The sequence below is a fragment of the Capricornis sumatraensis genome, chromosome 6 (assembly GCF_032405125.1).
Source record: "Capricornis sumatraensis isolate serow.1 chromosome 6, serow.2, whole genome shotgun sequence".
Taxonomy (NCBI): domain Eukaryota; kingdom Metazoa; phylum Chordata; class Mammalia; order Artiodactyla; family Bovidae; genus Capricornis; species Capricornis sumatraensis.
Genome location: NC_091074.1, coordinates 78,457,266 through 78,476,470, shown reverse-complemented (window position 1 = coordinate 78,476,470; position 19,205 = coordinate 78,457,266). Strand labels below are relative to the sequence as shown.

At 43.1% G+C, this 19,205-nt stretch overlaps 1 protein-coding gene across 1 annotated transcript in view; it reads right to left on the bottom strand.

The window, feature by feature from the left end:
- Positions 1-502: 502 nt before the first annotated feature.
- Positions 503-19,205, bottom strand: part of XPO7 (exportin 7) — a 35,090-nt gene continuing 16,387 nt past the window's right edge. Inside the window, exons 13-27 of the mRNA XM_068973623.1 lie at positions 17,653-17,788; positions 17,032-17,105; positions 15,795-15,875; positions 14,565-14,628; positions 13,779-13,887; positions 12,766-12,872; positions 10,474-10,562; positions 9,651-9,758; positions 7,176-7,258; positions 6,721-6,935; positions 6,352-6,490; positions 4,907-5,067; positions 3,699-3,797; positions 3,090-3,217; positions 503-2,075 (exon numbers count right to left, since the gene is read on the bottom strand). Of these exons, the coding sequence (XP_068829724.1) occupies positions 1,982-2,075; positions 3,090-3,217; positions 3,699-3,797; positions 4,907-5,067; positions 6,352-6,490; positions 6,721-6,935; positions 7,176-7,258; positions 9,651-9,758; positions 10,474-10,562; positions 12,766-12,872; positions 13,779-13,887; positions 14,565-14,628; positions 15,795-15,875; positions 17,032-17,105; positions 17,653-17,788 (1,687 nt within the window). The 3' untranslated portion in view covers positions 503-1,981. The remainder of the gene's footprint in view (positions 2,076-3,089; positions 3,218-3,698; positions 3,798-4,906; positions 5,068-6,351; positions 6,491-6,720; positions 6,936-7,175; positions 7,259-9,650; positions 9,759-10,473; positions 10,563-12,765; positions 12,873-13,778; positions 13,888-14,564; positions 14,629-15,794; positions 15,876-17,031; positions 17,106-17,652; positions 17,789-19,205) is intronic.

The window sequence follows — 19,205 nt, the reverse complement described above, 5'->3', positions numbered from 1 at the left end:
GGGGATGAGAAATAGTCCCTTTTACGGCAGTTCTGTTCTTCATTTGACAATTCTGGCTCATGAAATCTGCCAAATATTTTGGGGGCTAATATTTATCCTTGAACTTGTCAGGGTCTATGAGTGACGCCCAGCCCACGAGCATATGTCAGAACATTAACTGGGGTTTTTGCAATTACTACTTCTCTCCTGGGTACCCTGTTGTTACCTGGAAGCTCATAAAGAGACAGAGAGGCTTCACTTGTTACAGCTGTGGACCCAGCATATTTTTTATATAGAGAATATATGGACTAAGAGTCCTGCTTTTAAAAAGACATAGACTCAGACTTCATCCAATGAGAAACAAGCTAATTTCAGAGTTGAGGGGTCCCTTGTCACCCACTGGCTTTCAGGAATGCATGTTTCACGTGTTCAGAATGAGACATGTCCCTGCCAACACACTAGACTTGATTGCTGAAACCAGGTCAGTAGAAACCATTGAAGTTTATTGGCGGTCACAATGCTTACACTGTATGCAGCAAACACCCTTACAAGTCTATCCGCAACCTGATCACGCAAGAAAGGATTCACCACACAGTCGCCAGAGGAGAAGGAAAAAAAAAATTAACAGGCTTGTTTCTGGGGGTAGAGGAGAAAAATAAAAATAAAACCTAATTGATGAGTGTCCCATGGGCGAGAGCTGAACTAGAGATGCGTACAACTAGCAGCAACAGTTGTGGAAAAAGTACAAGGCAAATAGCTTTCTCCGTTAATTTTCCTCTGTAGGTTAATTTTTTTTAATATTCAAAACATTTATTATGGTTTTCATTTTATAAAAATGTATATTTTTAAAGGGGTGGGAGAATGTTAAATACTTCATGCTAGGCAGACCTTGTTATTAAGAACCCCTCCACTGTAGTAACTTCCTCCAGTTCATACATTCACGAGTGCAGGGTACATATATAAATATCCACACGCACACATCCACACACACTGCCTCGAGGGCTGGGGAAGACTAAAAGTTATTGGCCACACGTGACGGCCTCTGGTGGACTCACCCAAATTGCTCGACAGGAGAGCCACTGGCTCAACTCCTTTTCTCTGGTCTCCACTTTGAACAGAGACCAAGAACCCTAAATTATAGAGTTACATCTGACTTTTAAAAGCAAGAGGCATATGTCTGAGGATGGGGGATCGGCAAAGTGGGAAAGAGGATGAAGCTAAGAACACCAAACACTTTTAGCTGGAGTTGTCGGTCACTGCAAGAGGCCAAGGAACCGAGGGTGGCATCTAGGCTGACAGGGGAGGAGGGGTGGTGCTCCGCATGGCTTAGAGTTCCTAATAACAAGGGTAATATAGTAACAGGAAGTGATAATTTGGGGGGCCAAGGGAAGGGCAATAAGAAAAAATATACATTTGGAATTTTTACTTTTTTTTTCTTTTTGCCTCTCTACACTGTGTCACTAAATATATCTCTGCACGTTCACACATCCTTGTCCAGTAAAGCTTCAGGCCACCAGAATACACATTTTTTCCTCACTCGCATACACAACCCCTCACATCAGCATTGGTGCACTAGACTCTGTAAAAATTTTTCAGTCACACTTTGTTTTTAAACTTGAGTCAATATAAACCTTGTTCAAAATGTTATGAAAAAATGTACATGTTTATACAAGGCAGGTTGTGGCAGGACACTGGGGGTTCTTTCCCCGTGGGTGGCCCCAGGAGGAGGGGGGCTGGAGACTCACACATTTGTGCCTCTATCTCCTTATCTCCTCCCACCACCCTTCCCACCCGATCCCCCAGGAACCAGCAGCGCCCTGCCCCCCGAGTGAGTGCACGCACACCCCTATTCCCTGGGGAAGAAGCTAGTTGACCTTTGCCATTTTCCCCATACCCCTGGAGAAGGGGGCCAGGATCAGCCAGGCCCTCTCCATTGTAATTGTTCGCCCCCTGGGTCAGACCAAAGGGACACTGCTCTGTACAGGTAGAGTCCAAGGAGGTGTCAGCTCATCATATCATTGCTATTCACTCCATACGTGGAATTCTTCATCGAGTCGTTGACTTCTCGACGGAATGCCGACAGGTTCTGGGTGAACCTACAGAGAGGAGCATGTAAGTTGCGGGAGCAGAGTGGAAGGGGGAGGTCTTTGCCAAAAATGTTTCTAGCAAGCAAGTGGCTACTAAGAGGCAGTATGTTTGAAGCAATGGGTTCTAAGGTCAGTTAATTTCAGTCCTAAGACTAAGGAGAAGCTGGGCTAGTTTTGCACCCCTTTCTCCCTGACAACTTTAAGGCAGGCTCAAGATCTGGTTAAATCCAGGGCTCTGAGGATCATTTCAGGCTCATGGCAGCACAAAAGGAATCTCAATCTCATCTTTGTCAGATGGGAAGTAACCCTCACGAGGTGAGGGCTGGACAAGAATAAGGCTGTCTCATGTCTTAATGCCAAGAGACCTGTGCTGTCCAGTATGGTAGCCGTTAGTCACAGGTGGCTGTACAGCACTTGCAGTGCTCAGAGCAACCGAGGAACTGAATGCAATGAAAAGACATTTAAAATTCAGTCCCCCAACTGTACCTTAATTAACTTGAAGTTAAAAGCTGTATTTTAAATTAAAATGAAAGAAAATTTAAAAAATCAATTTAGGAAAACCTGACATAAGTTCAGTTATTGGACAACTAAGTATGTCTGGAACAACTTAAGTATGGGAGTCTACTTTGTCAACTGTAAATCTTAGGAAATCTAAATACAAATCAAGTATTTCTGATGAGAATTGAGCATCTGAATTGAGATGTCCTGTTAACTGTAAAATACGTAAGATCTTGAAGACTTAGCACAATAAAAAGAATGTTAAAATTCTCAGTTTAAAAATACTGATTACACATTAACATATTATTTTAGACACATGGGTTAAATAAATAGAAGATACTAAAATGAACATTGTTTCTTTTTACAGTAACTAGAAAATTTTAAATTATTTTGTGGCTTGCTTTTCTATTGGGCAGCACTTCTTTTTAGACAGCCTCTAGAAGACTTTGAAGGAGTCTCCTACGTTTCAATGATCTGAAAACTAACAGTTGCCCAGGATTTCTTGGCAGAGCATTCGACACTCACCTGTCTCTGTTTTTCGTTAGAAGGTTTCGCTCTATGCCTTCCATCAAGTTTTCAAAGCACAGATGCATAGCCTGCTGCTTCTCTGGTGGCTGGCTATTCACGATACTGTTCCTTAGGTCAGAAAAATACTGCAGGGCAGAGACAAGAGAGAAGGTAAGGAGAGAAGAGGCAGAAAGGTTGACTAGCCCCTCATCACCTGAAGAACAGGAGTGTTGTTTTTTTTTTAAAGTTCAAGCAAGCACCTGTAGGATATCATTATCTTACTTAAAAATTTAGAATTTTAAAGTGATAAATGCTATGAGGGTCACCTGATGCAGATTCTTCTTCTATAAGAATCTCTAGACTTACTTATGTCTGTTTATGGCAGAACTGGAACTCGAACGTAGGCCTCAGGTGCTCTGATCTCCAGAGGCTTCTTTCCTTGTCACACTTCCTCATCCTTCCCCTTCTGTCTGAACTGCTACAGGTGCTGACTTCTAATGTTTAAGTGATTATGTTCTGTTTAGCGCATGAATAGGACATGCTCAGAAAATGGGCCTCTTTCTCCACTGTGGGGGTGCTTCTGTCTTTCCCACAGTGCCCTGGACACCAGGGAGTGGGTTCTCCTACCTTTTCATTAAGTAGTATCAAGCCGAGTAGGGGTCGGGACATAGACCACTGGTTCCTACAGTCTTCGAAGATGATGATATTCAGCACCGTTGACAGCATCTGGAAAAGGAGAAGTGGAGGCAGTGACCTGGTGTGTGGCTACCCAGAACAGAGCTACAGATCCCAGACAGAGGAGTGTATTAGGCTGAAAGCCTTTTCTGTTGAGAGTAAACCACATAGTTCATGCAACTTCATTTAAATCTATTATAAGGTGAGTTACAAGATATTCCCTTTCCAGGGAATTGGTTTGATAATTCATTTAAAAATGGACCTTTCCAGTTAACCCTCATTTTTGTGGGTAATGGGATTGGTCAAGTAAATGACTGTAATAGGCAAAATCACCCTGCACTAAAGCTCTCAGGATCTTGTCTCAGGAGAGAGATTTATAACATTTTGGGGATGTTCACTATTTCTTAGAGAAAAACATAGATAAAGATGAGATTGGTTAAAATATTGTCTAAAATTTTAAATTATTCCATTGATTCTTTTTCCTTATCTATTTTTATCTGGTGTATTTCTGCAAATCTTATTTTTGAAAATATGTTGCATACAAACTAAATAATGGTAGGCATACAGTTTGATCTCCATGTGTGGTCAGTTATCTCCTTTTGTCATGTGCTCTTTTTTCTTTTTGTTAAACCGAGAGCTTTATTTGAAAGGTAGAACAACATGTAAGTTTTTTGGCTGCACAGTGTGGCTTGCAGGGATCTTAGTTTCCCAACTAGGGATCAAACCCACATCCTCAGCAGTGAATGCTTGGAGTCCTAACCACTGGACTGCTGGGAATTCTGTCCTACACTCTTCTTCTATTCTGCAAGTGGAAGTACAAGTTTTACAGCTGGATACTCTCACTCACGCTCCATTTATAGCAATGCATGAGCAAAGCCACTGTCATGGAAGGAGAATCGTGCTCATGGGACAGGCCCAAGGCATGGGGGCTGGTGTAACACTCAGAAGAAAAATTCAAAACCTGACTTTTTCAGATTGTCTATATCCACATTCAGTGATCCCTCAGCAAACTAAAAAATCTGCTGTCATTTTAAGGCATAAAATTCTCCTTGGCAGCATTAACCAGGTGAGATTTTGGTGAAGTTCCTTATCTTGCTGGGCCTCCCCCTCTCAGAGAGGTTCTCTCTCCCAGGCCGCCTCCTGCCCCTCACACTCCTCACCTGCTGGATCATCTCTGGATGCTGCTGCATGATATGCAGGAAGCGGTCGCTCTCCTGGGTCAGGGGCGTCGTCCTCTTCTTGGTGCTCCGTGAAAGCTGCTTGAAGAGGTACGTCACGATGTGGTCCAGGCAGGAGCAGCAACCTGTGCATACCATGGTGTCTGGAAGAAAGCAGGGCAGGGATGGAACGGAGCAGGGGTACTGAGCTGCCACTGGCGATGCAGCTGAATGTGAGATGCCAAGCTTAGACCCCCCAGAGGCACCTAGCTGGACTGGGGACGTGGCCGGTGTAGCCAAGACTACCAGTGGGGATGCTGTCTGTTTACCTCTTACCCTCATCTTACAGCAGGGTTTAATGCCAAATCTGAAAATGAGCTCGTCATAATAGCTAATAGAAATAATATTGAAATTACTGACTTCATATGATGTGGATTTATGTCTTCTGCTTCATAAAAAGTAACAAATAGCTTACAGTGGAGCAAGTGCTTTTACTGTGCCAGATACTGTGCTAAGGACTTTATCTAGACACAGTTATGCACCCTGCTGGAGGTAAGTGCATGTCAAGGAAGTGGCACAGAGGAGTGGCTGACTCACCATGGCAGACAATTCAAAAGTCATCCTCTGCATTTGCAATAAATTTTGATCATTTTCCAGTTGACTTATTCTTCCTATTTATTCTTCCTATTTATGTTTTGCTCAGCTTAGTATAAAAATGTATTTTATTCTCTGCACACATACACACCAAGACAGCTGGCGGGCAGGCAGTGTGGTAACAAAATGGCTGACCAGAGCCAGGTGGAATAGGAGGAAGACTTGCGGAGCACGCTGGGTTAAACGCCCCACTGCTTCCACTGCCCTAAGGCTAGGATCCAAACAGCCTGATCCAGCTGAAGGGCAGCCTCCATAACCTCCAGATCTGCCCTGCCTCCTCTCTCCCCCCAGCTCTGCCTCACTCCTCTCTTGCCGTCTGGAGTTCCTGGGTCTTCTTTGCCTTTGGGGGCTAGTACCTGCTGTTCCTGATGCCAGGAGGCTTCCTCCCCAGTTCACCTGATGATGCCCATTCAGCGCCCTGCAGGATGCCCTCAAGGCCAGGAGTTCAGGTATTCTTCCGGGGTGCTCCCATGGCACTCTGTACTCACCCCCACTGCTGTGCTTACACAGGTAAGGGCGGGAACAGGCAGTCATCTGTTTACATGTCTATTTCATCTACCAGATGAAAAGCTCCCAAGGGACAGGGACTAATTACTATACTAGATCCTTAGTGCCTAGTCTGTAGGAGGGCATCAGTAAGTATGTGCTGGAGGAGAATGTTCCCAAGAGTTATATACTCTGGTGTGAGGGTCAACTCCCCAAAGCAATAATCCTATTGGGGCAAGATTCTCCCTTCTGCTTAGTGAGGTGGTAAAAGCCAATCGACCAGCCCATCTACCAACCCAGGTGCTTACCAAGTGCAGTAAGTCCTTCAGAAATGGAAGAGAGAATATACATGATGACATGAGGTTCCAGGCTTGCGATAAAGTTCATGTGGTCCTGGGTGAGGACTTCCAGTAGTGAATAGTAAGACTGGCTGAGCTTGGGGTAATCCTGTGGGAGAAGCAGGGTTAGAGTCAGTGGAGGCAATGTGTACCTCAGCACACATGAGCACAATCAGAAATAAACAGCTTAGTGCCCTTCAGATGGGAAGACAGAAAGGCCCAGTGGAGCTAGCTTCTAGTTCTTCAGAGAAACATTCAATCATGGCCTCAGCCAAAAAAAAAAAAAGACAGACGTGATGAGGGACTCAGATTCAGTCAACGATGAAGCTCAGGGCTTACCAGGAGGTCGCTGTGGGGGATAGAGAGGAGCAGCTTGATGAAGGTCTGTAGAGCATTGTCCAGGGCATCATCCCCATAGAGACGGAAGACTCCAAAATTGACGTAGCTCCCGCTGAGAGCAGCCTTCAGCATGGAGAAACAGATGGAGATGCCCTTGAGCTTCAGTGCGTAGACCTGATCCTTCGGGACCTCTCCTAGTGTCAGGATGCGATTGCCTGAGTAGACGAGATACATTTATTCAATCACGTGGTAGCTGACAGTTCACACACCAACTCAACCCTATTAGTCCAAAAGTCCTTGGCACCGGGTGGCACTGTAACATGAGTGTATGAACAACACAGCATGCCTCGGCAGTGCTCTCCTGGATACTGCCAGGGCTGGCCTGAGATCCATACTGCGGAGTGGAGACTGGGCTAGAATTCACTTCCAGGGTACTGCTCCTCTTAATTGCTTACCATACATTGTTATCATCTTGCTGGTTTCTCTGAAGAGTAAGATGCCATTGGGGGATGAGACATCAAACTGGAGTCGCTGGGATCTGAGCAGATAACACAGAGGAGATAAAAGTCAGAGATATGTTTCTGGAAGACTCACTCTTGCCTGAATACCTTAGGTGATACTTTTTGCGTGAAGACACAGACTACCTATTGTAATGTGAAATAACCAAGTTAATCCAAGATAACCAGTGATGTAGCTTGTTGTATCTTGAAGAAAAACATGATACATTCAAGTTCTGCTGCTCAAACCAAAAACATTTAAAAGAAACAAGGGAAATGAAGCTGGAAATAAAATTATTTTAAAAAATTCTCAATTTGATTTAAAGTATGGGTTCTAGAACAGTCATTGCTTGGTTGTACTCACTCACAGCCCTGCAGACTGTAATCTATTATATATTACCTCTCTAGCTTCAGTGGCAACTGCGGGAGGGGCACAAGCATCGTCCCTACTTCTGAAGAACAAAAGCTGTGAAGGCACTGAGTGTGCTACCTGGGGAGTCAAGCCGGGAGGGCAAACAACGTCAACAACCTGAGCTTTGCATTCCTGACTGTCCCCTAGGCCAGAGTTCTCCTCCTTGGCTTGCTCCTCTACTGCTTAATGAGGTTGCTGACCTCATGGCTGGTAAGGCCTCAGACCAACACGAGTCCTCTTGATTCTTCTCCCCCCCGCCACAGAGAATCCATCAAGATCTAGCTCTCCAATATGCCCTGAACCCACCCGCCAGCTGTGAGGTCCTTCTGCTTCCACTCTTGCCCCTAGGGTCTCATTATCCACGTGAAGCGAGGACACCTTTAAATAATGTCCAGGAGATCATTCTGATCCCTGCTTACCATGCTCCATAGCTTCCCACTTACTGAGTGCACACCACGCCTCACTACTGCTGTACTGAGCTGCAGCATGATGTCTCTGGCTGGGCGCCCACCATGGCCTCCCTGCCTTCCCTAGGCTTCAGCCAGCAAGCTCATTCCGTCTCCGGGCCACTGCAGTTCTTTTCTCTGTTTTGACTGCTTTTTCCCTCTCCTTGCAGGGAATACCAGAATGCTTCTGGTCCATCTATATTACTGTCTCTGAGAATCCTTCTCTTCTTCGACTCCCTTGTTTTATTATCTTACTTTTTTCAAATGATCTTCCACACTTGTTTGTAGGGAACAAGGTATAAAGAAGGTTGAGAAGTGCTTGCAAACGAGACTCTCAACCAGGGCTGAACATTCTTGCAAACGAGATGTTCTGCTCAGTGTAGGGAACTAGGTTTAAGGAACGTTGAGAAGTGCTTGCAAACGAGACTCTCAACCAGGGCTGAACATTCTTGCAAACGAGATGTTCAGCTAAGAATCCTGTTTGTTCCCGTGGGAAAAGAACATTTCTTGCACACAAGTATGTTTCTCTGATTCCTCAATAGGAACAGACCCTGGGACAAAACGGATTCTAAGTTGATAAGGAAGTTCCCCAAAACAAAGTCTTAGCTGCAGTAAATAAGTCAAGGTAAAGGTTATCTCGCCCTGCGCCTGCGCACTGTATAGTCTCTGAATCATAGTGCTTGGCAGCTTGCCCTGTAGGTTGTTGTGCAAGGGATATAAAATAAAGTAGCTGTAAGAAGCAAGTGTTAAAATATAAAGATTTAAACCACTCTGCAGTGATGGTGTTTCATTCCGTCGCCAGCACTTGTTTTACTGTCTATCGTCCTGCCAGAATGTAACATCTAAGTGGACAAGGTTTTGTCTGGCACAATCAATATCAAAGTGCCTAAGTGGCAAAGAGCAGATGTTCTTAAATGTTTATTTTATAAGTAAGTCTTAACTATAAGCCTCACAGGTGGCTGCAACTTCCGTGACTATCACCCACTTCTTCACTAAGGTAGCTGTAAACATGACTCTCTCACTCAGGTGTGCCAGGACAGATGCAAGGCAGACGCAGAGCTGAAGTTCTAGTGAAGTCAAGGTGCTGAAGTGGTCTTTTCTTTACGCCCCTAAACTGCTGGGCAAATCTAAAATGTAGTATTTTGGAAATCTTTCTTAATTTAAGATAAACCTTCACTGATTCAGCTGTCATCTGCCTAACAATGAACACATAATGGGACCTATGTATACTTATGTCTGATCCCTGTTGTAATTATCCTTCAATTAAAAATAAATAAATGAAAAAGAAATTTATAATTGAGACTCTTGGTTGCCAGATTCACTTAAGAGTGGGTATCTTGAGGCGTTTTTTAAAAGTGACTTACTTCCTGCAAGCCGCTATGGGTTTGTGTGGGTGGGGACATCCTTCTTTCAAACAAACAAAAACAGAACACAGTCTATCAGAGGTTTTCAAAGTTTGACAGCAGTGAATCTTAGTACCCTCTATAATCTGCTGAAAACACTAGGTAAAACAAATAATCGTAGGGCCCGCTCAGATGAAGGGCAGCAGGGCCTTTTGAGAATCTCCCTGCTTACCTGTTGTGGACCAGTTCGGCCATCAGCTTGAGCACAGGTGTAGTACAGGCTGGGTCATGGTACCACAGCTCAATGGCCCGCTGCAGGATGGGCATGTAGGAGGGGTAGCTGTAAATGAAAAGCTAAGGAAGAATTCTGAATACAGAAAGGTACAGAATTTCTCAACACTGGTCAGGCACAAACTGCCAAATTACAGTTCTCTGATTTCCTGTCTCCTGCTTGCTAATCTTAGCATCTTTCTGAACAGAAGGTTCTAGAGCAACTGTGTGTCCTTTACCTTGCAAAAGGCATCCAAAGACACACTTTAACTTACATAATGCCTTTCTTCTGAGAAGCACAATGCATTTCATCCTGTTATCTGTCCTCTTACCACCTCTGTGAGGTGACAGGGAAGCATAACTGGACATGACTGTTTGAGAAAATGGAGGCACTTAGATGTTAAGTGCTTTGTTACAGGTTATGAAGTTAGTAAGCTTAGCCTTTCTAACTCCTAGTACAGCTGTCTTATTAGTAGATTGAAAAGTCTCTTTTCTAAGTGTAGCAAAATTCACATGCAATAATTCCAAAGGGATTTATAATTGGAACCCCAAATAGAAACCGAGGAGCCCCACCTCACTCACTTCTCAATCTCAATGACCAGGCAGCTTCATGTCATTGGATTCCAATGAGGAATGAGAACTCGAAAGATATGGCTGCCTTTTGGGTAACTCTTCACCTTCTCAGCCTCACAATTCCTTCCTCCCACCTTCTCCAATGACTCCATCACCCATTCACCCTCCAGGTAAAGCTTGTGGAGGTGCACTCCCAGCTTGAGTTAGGATACATCCATTCGAACAGCATCATGAAGCTGGTCTTGGCATTGAAGGCAAAAGCTATTCCTCTCAGGTCTCTTACAAGGCCAACTAGAGTTCGCTGTGGCAGAAAGCAAAAGCATGTAAGACAGAAGAAACACAAAACCTATCACCACCCGATGGGAATTTCATCTTCCTTCTCCCATCATTCAACAAATACTCCTTCACAGTATTCTGACTCAATCTCTCCCATACTGGAGAGAGAAGTGCAATCTCTTCTGGAAAACTAGTTTTGGATGCTTTTCATATCCAGAGAAAGGGATAGTTTCCTGGCCCATCATAGCAAAAACAGAGGATGATAAGATTTTTAGACATTAATGTGACAAATTGTATATAAAAAATAGAAAAGCAAAAAAGCTTATTCAAGAAGAGGTGGGGAAGAAAAAGGCAAAAAAGCACATACAAGAAGACGCAGAAGAGTCATATCCCTAAAGGTCTGGTACCACATCTAGTTACAAAGGTGTCAGTGCCACAGGAATGCAAATACAGACCCCGCCAGGAGCAAGATAGAAGTCCGCAAGACCATCTGCCTTTTGGTTGTGCTATCTAGAAAGAAGACTAATGCATCGGATCTTGGACCTATAAAGTACTAATACTAAGAGCCTGTGACCGAATGAGGTCAATAATTTGTTTAGAGTCCTGCCGGAAGGCAGCAAGAGAACCAGGGTTAGGACACCAAGATTCCAAATCCAAAGCTCTCTTTCTCAACAGAATATTGACTAGTGGGCCCTGAAGAGCAATGAAACCACTTTCCAAAAGCTAACAGCCACCAGTAGGTACACTGGGTATCCTGACTCGTTTGTTTTTGTTAATGGTCTGCTTACAGCTCTGTTCCTAAACTGATACCATAAACTCCACTTTAAGTCTAAGACATGGGCTTGTTACATGAGACATGACAAAGATATAGTGATGGTTGTAGTTCATGGCCAAGGTGGTTCTTTCATTAATTTTACTTGTTTTGTACAGAACTAATATGATAGGGAAGGGGCTGCCATCCCTGTTATCCTTGATAGTAGTACCCATCTTAGACTGCAGTACACCAGAGTAAAGAGGATAGAGTTTGGTAACTGGCATTGCTCTCTGACTTCCTTGTTAATTTGAAAACAGAACACCCAGAGGCTTTCTAGAGATGAAAAAGGAGAATTTTATAATGTCAGGTAAAGTATGGCATTTTAGAGGGCAATAACACTGGGCTATTTGGTGGCTCTAAAACTCATTATTAGAGTCATGAACACTACAGAAAAGTCCTACAAATATTAATAGTCCACTGTCTCTGGTTTTGGTACAGAGATCTACAGGTAAAGAGTACAAGTGTGCAAGAAACAAGAAGAGAAGGAAAGCAAAAAAAAAAAGATGGCTATTCTGACAGCTAGAAATCAATAACTGAAGGTAACTTTAAAATTCCATTTATATGGAAATTTACAAACCCTTCTAAATGACTCATGGGTCAAATATGAAATCTTAATGGAAATAAAATGCAAAAAGCTGAATGATAACACAAGATGCTATATATCATAGCTTGTGGATTCCGGAGACCTGTTTCAAAACAATGTGAAAACTTACTGCTATTAAACCACTTAAAAATGGCTGAAATGTATTATATGTTTTTTTTTTACACTAATTAAAAAAACAAAACGAAACATTTATGAAATAATACACCTATAGAGACATTTATAGTTTTAAATGACTATTACGAAAGAAGAGATTGAAAAGTGAAGTGGCAACCACAGAATAGATTCAAGTAAAAGGTATGAAGATAAAGATTAAGAGCAGAAATGAATGAAATAGCAAACACAGATAAAACAGAAATAAAACAAAGAAAAAGAAAAAATAAAGAATTCTTTTGTGTGCCATAAGCAGACTAATAAACTAACAAATCTCTGGCAAGACATCTAGAAAAATGAAAGAAAGCACTAATAAGCAGTATTAAAAATGAAAAGGAGACATGACCAAATATACTTCAGAGATTAAAAAGGCAATGAGAAAATATATTAACATTATGCTAATACATGTGAAAACTTAAAGATAAAAAATCCTAAGAACTGTTTAAGAACATAAACACTTTAACATAAAAATAAAGTTTATACAGTTTATGTTGGTTCTTCTATTTAAAAATCCCAGGAATCCAAGAGACTGAATAAAGAGCTGTATCAGTAGAAAAACCTATAGATAAAACACTATTTTCTGCAGTGCTATCCAATCCAGTCTCTCTCAGGGACTAGCCCTTAACCAGAAGCTGATCAATCAGTGGGTGAAGGACTTACCTTTGCCTCTTGTTCGTTGAAACTGTTAGTGCTGAACATCTGGGCCACAGCCTCAAACGCTGCTGTGAGCGGCAGCATGAACTGCTCGTACTGGTCTTCATCCTCTCCTGTAAGGAAAATAACCCGGGCTGTGACCTCAATACAAAACGTGTAAGGCTGTGGTATGCGTGAAAAGTAAGTTGCTATACAGGAAGTACAGACCCAGGGATAATTCAGAGCAGTCCTTGATTTACCCCAGTAGGTACTAGTAGTAATTTCAGAATAAAATTATGTACAGAGATAATTTTTTAAACTAGAAAAATCATCACAGCAGAAATCATCTAACGCAGGAATGCCCCAATTTTTTAATACTGAGGTTCAATATCAAAGATTCTGATGAGAAATGACCGAGTCTGGTGTATGAGAACTAGATGAGACCTGAACCTGAATTAGGTGCACGTGGAGGAGTTTCTTTTTTATTACTCCCCCTCCCTTTTTAAGTAATCCTTCATAAACATAGAAGGTTTTACCTCATAAGTTTAGTAGGATTAAACCTAAATAGCTAAAAATTATGATACTATTAAGCTTCAGGTTGTAAGCTGAGCCCAAACTGCTAATATCACAACCAGAGCTAGAAAGATACATAAGCTCTCCTGGTTCGTCCATGCCAGGGAAGTGGGTGCTGAGGAATGCTGGCCATCTCAGGTGGGCTGCACCTCAATGTGGCAGGAGGGATTATCTGGCCAATGAGATGGATTTAGGAATCTCAATTCTCAATTCCTTTATCTTACAGATGAGAATCATGAATAGAATTTTAAAACCTATCAGATGAAAACTTCAGACACATACTGTAATTCTCTTCCAGTTACAGGGATCATGATACCACAATCTGTTCTTGGTGAAATCAAACTGTAATTTCAGATATTTTTGAAACAACAGGAAAGACTTCTCCCAACATTTAGTTTTCTATCCTCGCGTAAAAATTGAGAACAATGCCAAATTACTTCACTAGCCACTAGGATTTATTGCAGTACCTAAATCCACCATGAGGAGACGCCCAAGTGCTGTGTAGAAGGTAGTTCGACACCGCATGTCTGTCAGGTTGGACTGATTGTTAATACCCAAAAATGAAAAGTGCTCGCTCTATTGAAAAAAAGAAAACAAGTTACAAAAATAAAAACACAGGGTTAGAGGCAGAATGCAAGCCAGTAATTTTAGAATTACTGAGCCCTTTCAAGCTAATGGCCATATCATCATTCCTTAATGGTAAATGAGGAGTATTAAAAAAATTTTTTTAAACTGTTATTGTTATCTACAACTAAGTTATTTTAGTAAGAGTAATAGTTGGTGCTGCTGCTGCTGCTGCTAAGTTGCTTCAGTCGTGTCTGATTCTGTGCGACCCCATAGACAGCAGCCCACCAGGCTCCCCCGTCCCTAGGATTCTCCAGGCATGAACACTGGAGTGGGTTGCCATTTCCTTCTCATATGCATGAAAGTGAAAAGTGAAAGTCAGTCGTGTCCAACTCTTAGCGACCCCATGGACTGCAGCCTACCAGGCTCCTTCACCCATGGGATTTTCCAGGCAAGAGTACTGGAGTGGGGTGCCACTGCCTTCTCCAATAGCCAGTGACTTCACCATAACTCAGATTATCTGGATCCGAAAGAGTAGCTCTGATGACACTAAGCGTCCCCTGGCAGTGTGAAGGCAGTGTTGAAGGACTGAGCACCACGGAGCTCACTGTGAACATGCCCACTGCTGAGAGGATGTGGGCGGGGTGGTGGCTGGAGAGCAGGACCAGGAAAGGGGCTCAACCACTCACCGTGTGATTGTTCAGCATGAACTGTACCGCACTCAGCTTCACTAGCTTCCTCACACTACTGTATGTGAGGGCAAAGGAAGAGGGTCAAGGAAAGTGTGACGCAAAGGGAGACCTCTGCTGCAGAACGGGCACCTTCTAGGTGAGAGCAGTTTCTTCCTTTACTATGAATGCCATGCCTGGATAGCCTATTTGTCTTAACCATTTGAATAGGACACTGCCAAATGGGGGGAAAAAGGTATTCTCTTCTAAATAGCATTTTAAATGATAGGTGAAAGAATACCCATCTCGAAGTCTGTGTGTAAGAAAATAGCTAACCCAGCAGTTTCCCTTAAGAATCATGATATCCTAGAGAAACTTTTCTCAACAGGGCTTCTGAAAGAGAATTAAGCCCTAAAGCCTGTGTACGGCACCCACTGTAGGTGTGAATAAATCTCTCTCCTATGCATTTAGAATGAGACTAGCTCTGTATGAAAAAAGTCATCCAAATAATTTTTATAGGGTTTACTTCTCTTGTAGACCCCTGGTGTGATAAGCTGTTTTGGAGCAATTCAACCTTTACAGCAGACTGAATCCAAGTCAAGAGGGTGTGTAGCCACTACTTTTATTGCAAAGTTTATGATCAGGCTGCTTCTACCTATAAGCTGATAGAAAAATCCAGACGGACTTTACTGCTACCTATTCTAAAACCTTGGCTTCAAAGAGTGTGTACCTATCAGAAAGACCTGTTGGGGATTTGTAGATCTGGGAGATAGCCAGGAATAAATCTTTGGGAGACTATTTCAGAGGAGCTTGGTGGGCTACAGTCCATGAGGTCACAAAAGAGTATGACACAATTAAGTGACTTAACAACAAGACGATTAGTTTGTCAGCTGGCTCACTTTTAAGGTCTGGAATTAGTCCTGAATTGTATGTGGGTATCGCCTTTGGTTCTGAGGAGAATGGAAAATATTTAAGTATGTGTGTGTGCTAAACTGCTTCAGTTACTCTTTGCAACGCTATGGACTGTAGTCTGCCAGACTTCTCTGTTCATGGGATTCTCCAGGCAAGAATACTGGAGTGGGCTGCCATGTCCTCCTCCAGGGGGTTCTTTACCACTAGTACCATCTGGGAAGCCCATACTTAGGTATACAGAAAGCTAAATTAAGGTAGAAATGGAAGAGGCCCTGGTTTCTCAGACTGTGTAACACCACGGTCCCTGTTTCACCCAGAAGCCAGCTTAGAAAAGGATATCCAATGGAGAGGTCATTGAGAAGCTGTAGTGTCTTGGAGGTGATTGGTTCACAACGGCCCCAGTACTTCAGGTTGGTGATGCTGGAGGACAAAAAGAAAAGAAAAAGCAGGAGACACTTTTGATATGCCTGGTGTTCTGGAGAGTTGGGAGAAGAAGAAAATCATCCATCACGAGTCACCACACACCTGCATCAACAATTCACAGACATCACAACCACAGAAAATGGGTATAAAATCTCCGTACTTACATTTGGTTGACTAGAAAAATTATCCTTCAGATAATCTTCACTACTTGGTTCCAAAGCTACACTGGCCCATACCCAGGCCCTTGGAATTCTGGGGCACTCCAGGGCTGATTTCTGCAGCAAGGGCAAGAGATTTCTGCGGCAGTGATAACATGCAGACGTATGCAATTCTGCAACTGCACCATCCACTGTCAGCTGCAGAATTCTAGTAGCCCTTGCTTCTGGATTCTTGGCTGGCAGAGTCCTTTAGACCCCCTTTGCTTTTTTCATCTGAAGTGATTAACCAGCTCACGGATATGAGTGTTTAGGTCCAGGATGGTTGGAAGGAGCCAAAATGGCGCACTGCACACAGCCCTGGGTGATATATTTATTTGGCTACTACTGTGTGCATTGATAAATTGAGCTCCTTAAAAAAGGGGGAAATGTAAACAAAGCGGCATAACTAAAAAAAAAAGAAAAGAACCAAAAAGGGCCAATCAGGAGCTCCAACTTTGAAGATAATTCAAATAACAGCACTTGATTTTTGCGATTCAAGACTCTGAAAAGGTGTAAAGGTTCCTGAGAGGAGTAAGCCCGTTTTAATTAGAGTGGGGCTCCCCTCCTGGGGGCACACCTAGTAGCAATCAGCATCAGAAAATGAAAGCGGGCTCGGGGCCTCTGGGCAGGAGGGTGACCTGGCGAGAGGCTGGGGAGGAAGGTCTGTTTTGCTAATGTCACAACAGGTTTGCCCCAACAGGTTCCCCGTGATTTCAGAGGCTGCCGATGAGATGCCACATGGACATAATGAAATCCTTGCCTGTTCAAGCCTGGAATGCTCTGGGGCCGGGCCGTATCTCTAAGCACAGCTTGTCACACACTCAAATGCACAAGTTTCTGACGCAAACGATCAATGCTGGAATACCAAGGCACTGGCAGCACAATGCCAAGATCACATTTTACAGCTGCAGCAGGACTGCAAGGGGCTCTTGCTGAGGGCGAGCCAGAACACTTACATTTTTCCTATGAAGACACTGAGGACCATGGTCTCGTCATTCAGGCCCAGAACCTCTGAGAGTCGGCGGTACAGCTGGTGGTGTGTTTGGGGAAAAGAAAGTAACCAGAAAATACAGATAAGAAAAACCATATCCCAGTACTGTTTCTGTCCTCATGCAGGAGGTTAAAACCATAAGAAGGATATGAACAACAATCCTGGGGAAGTCTTTACTAACAGAATGAGCTAGTTTCTGAGTACTACTAAATACTGGGTACATGTTATCTTCAACCTTAAAATGATAAAAAGACTGTCAAAACCTTCTGCTGTTTTGAACATCCAATTCATATACATAGGGACTAAGAATGCCAATTTAGGGGAGACCAATGGATGTTGTGACTGCTCATTTATTAAGCACATGAAGTACATGAAGACTGAATGCGAAGCCGAGAGGAGAATCTAGCTGACTTCTACTCTTTCAGGAGTCTTTGAGGAGTCTCCCGAAATTCTACAGACCAAGAGGAACTATTTGGATTATTCTGATACTGGAGACTGTATAGAAACTGTTAACAGCCATTTCTTTTACTCAGAAACTCCACAAGCAGAAGTGAGCACTGAATGGATCCAACTCAGAGTGTGTTACCTTAGAGGATTTCTGCACCTGGTCCCCAATGTAGATCTTACGAAACTGTTCAAAAAAGCTCAGCATGGCCAATTCTAATTTCTCGTTACCCGCCTGAGCCAAGCGAGAGTCTGTTAGGTTCATCAGCTGGAGCACCCTGGAGGAGGAAAAGCAATGATTCTCTCAACAGCAGGATATCCTGGTCACCACAAAAACCAACCTCCCTGAAAACAGGCATAGGCCCCCTCCCCTCACCTATCATCCTATTGGAAAGGCTTTCTCTGCAGGCTCTAAGCTCCACTAGGGAACAAAATTCTTGCCTTCGGCAGCTCAGGAACCACAGCCAAGAAATATGAATAACTAGATATTTAAAACTTCCAGTCCCCTGAGATTCTATAGATGGAGGCAGAACTCGTAACTGCTAAAAAATAGTGGGGAAAAATACTAGTACTAGGGTAATGGTCATCCCTGAAACTTCCATGAGAACTCAAGTACAGCAATTTTATTTTCTTAGCCCCAGTTCCACAGCTATAAAATGATGGTGACAGGACTAAGCCAGTGGCTCTCAATCTTTTTTCTCACAGAGCCATAAAAGGAAAGGAGACACATGAAGGACGATGCCCACAGGCAGGGAACACTTCCAGGGACCAAGAGCCGATATGCTACCTGTGACTTCATCCCTTTCACCTGCACCCATTCCCCGAAAAGAAAGCATATTGGAATGCAAGTTAGTGGTTGCTGGATGAGTAAGAATGATGTTATTATAAGTGAGTCATCTGACATTTTGATGATGTGAAAATAGGTAACAAACTATTGAACATTTTGTGATATCATGAGTGCACTGGACTCAGTCACTGTTCTGGAACACTCAAGTTGAGAACCAGTATACGAGAAATTGTCTAAACTCAATTTATATTATGAGACACACACAGTATTACACAAGGCTACAGAATCAGAAAGGTATTGGATTTCATCTTTATTAAATCTTTGTTCAATCAGGGCAGATGAGCATCTGATAAATAAGGTGGGGGTGGAAAGAGACAAATGGGGATTTTCAGCATGAGAATAAAAATTATGGACTGAAATGTCTAGGGACCAATAAACTCTAAGCCGTTATGTTAAAAAGTCTAAGGAGAGCATCTGCAACTTTAGAACCCTTCAGGGTAGCAGTTCCTTGCAAGGTCACAAACCATATTCATAAAAATTGTTATTTAGTTGCTCACTCGTGTCTGACTCTTTATCAACCCCATGGACTATAGCCTGCCAGGATCCCTTGTCCGTGGGATTTCCCAAGCAAGAATACTGGAGTGGCTTGCCATTTCCTCCTCCAGGGGATCCTCTCCACCCAAGGATCGAACCCAAGTCTCCTGCTTGGGGGGTGGATTCTCTACTATCAGTCACCTGGAAAGCCCTTCATAAAAATACTAAAACATTATTTGCCCTTTCACTCGCACTCTCATAGGAGGGTGCAGTGGGGTTTTTCCAGAGGCTATAAGCCATGTGATATCACTACAGTCTGAATGCAGAAGAAGAGAGGAGAACCCAGCTGACTTTTACTGTGCCAGACATTAAAA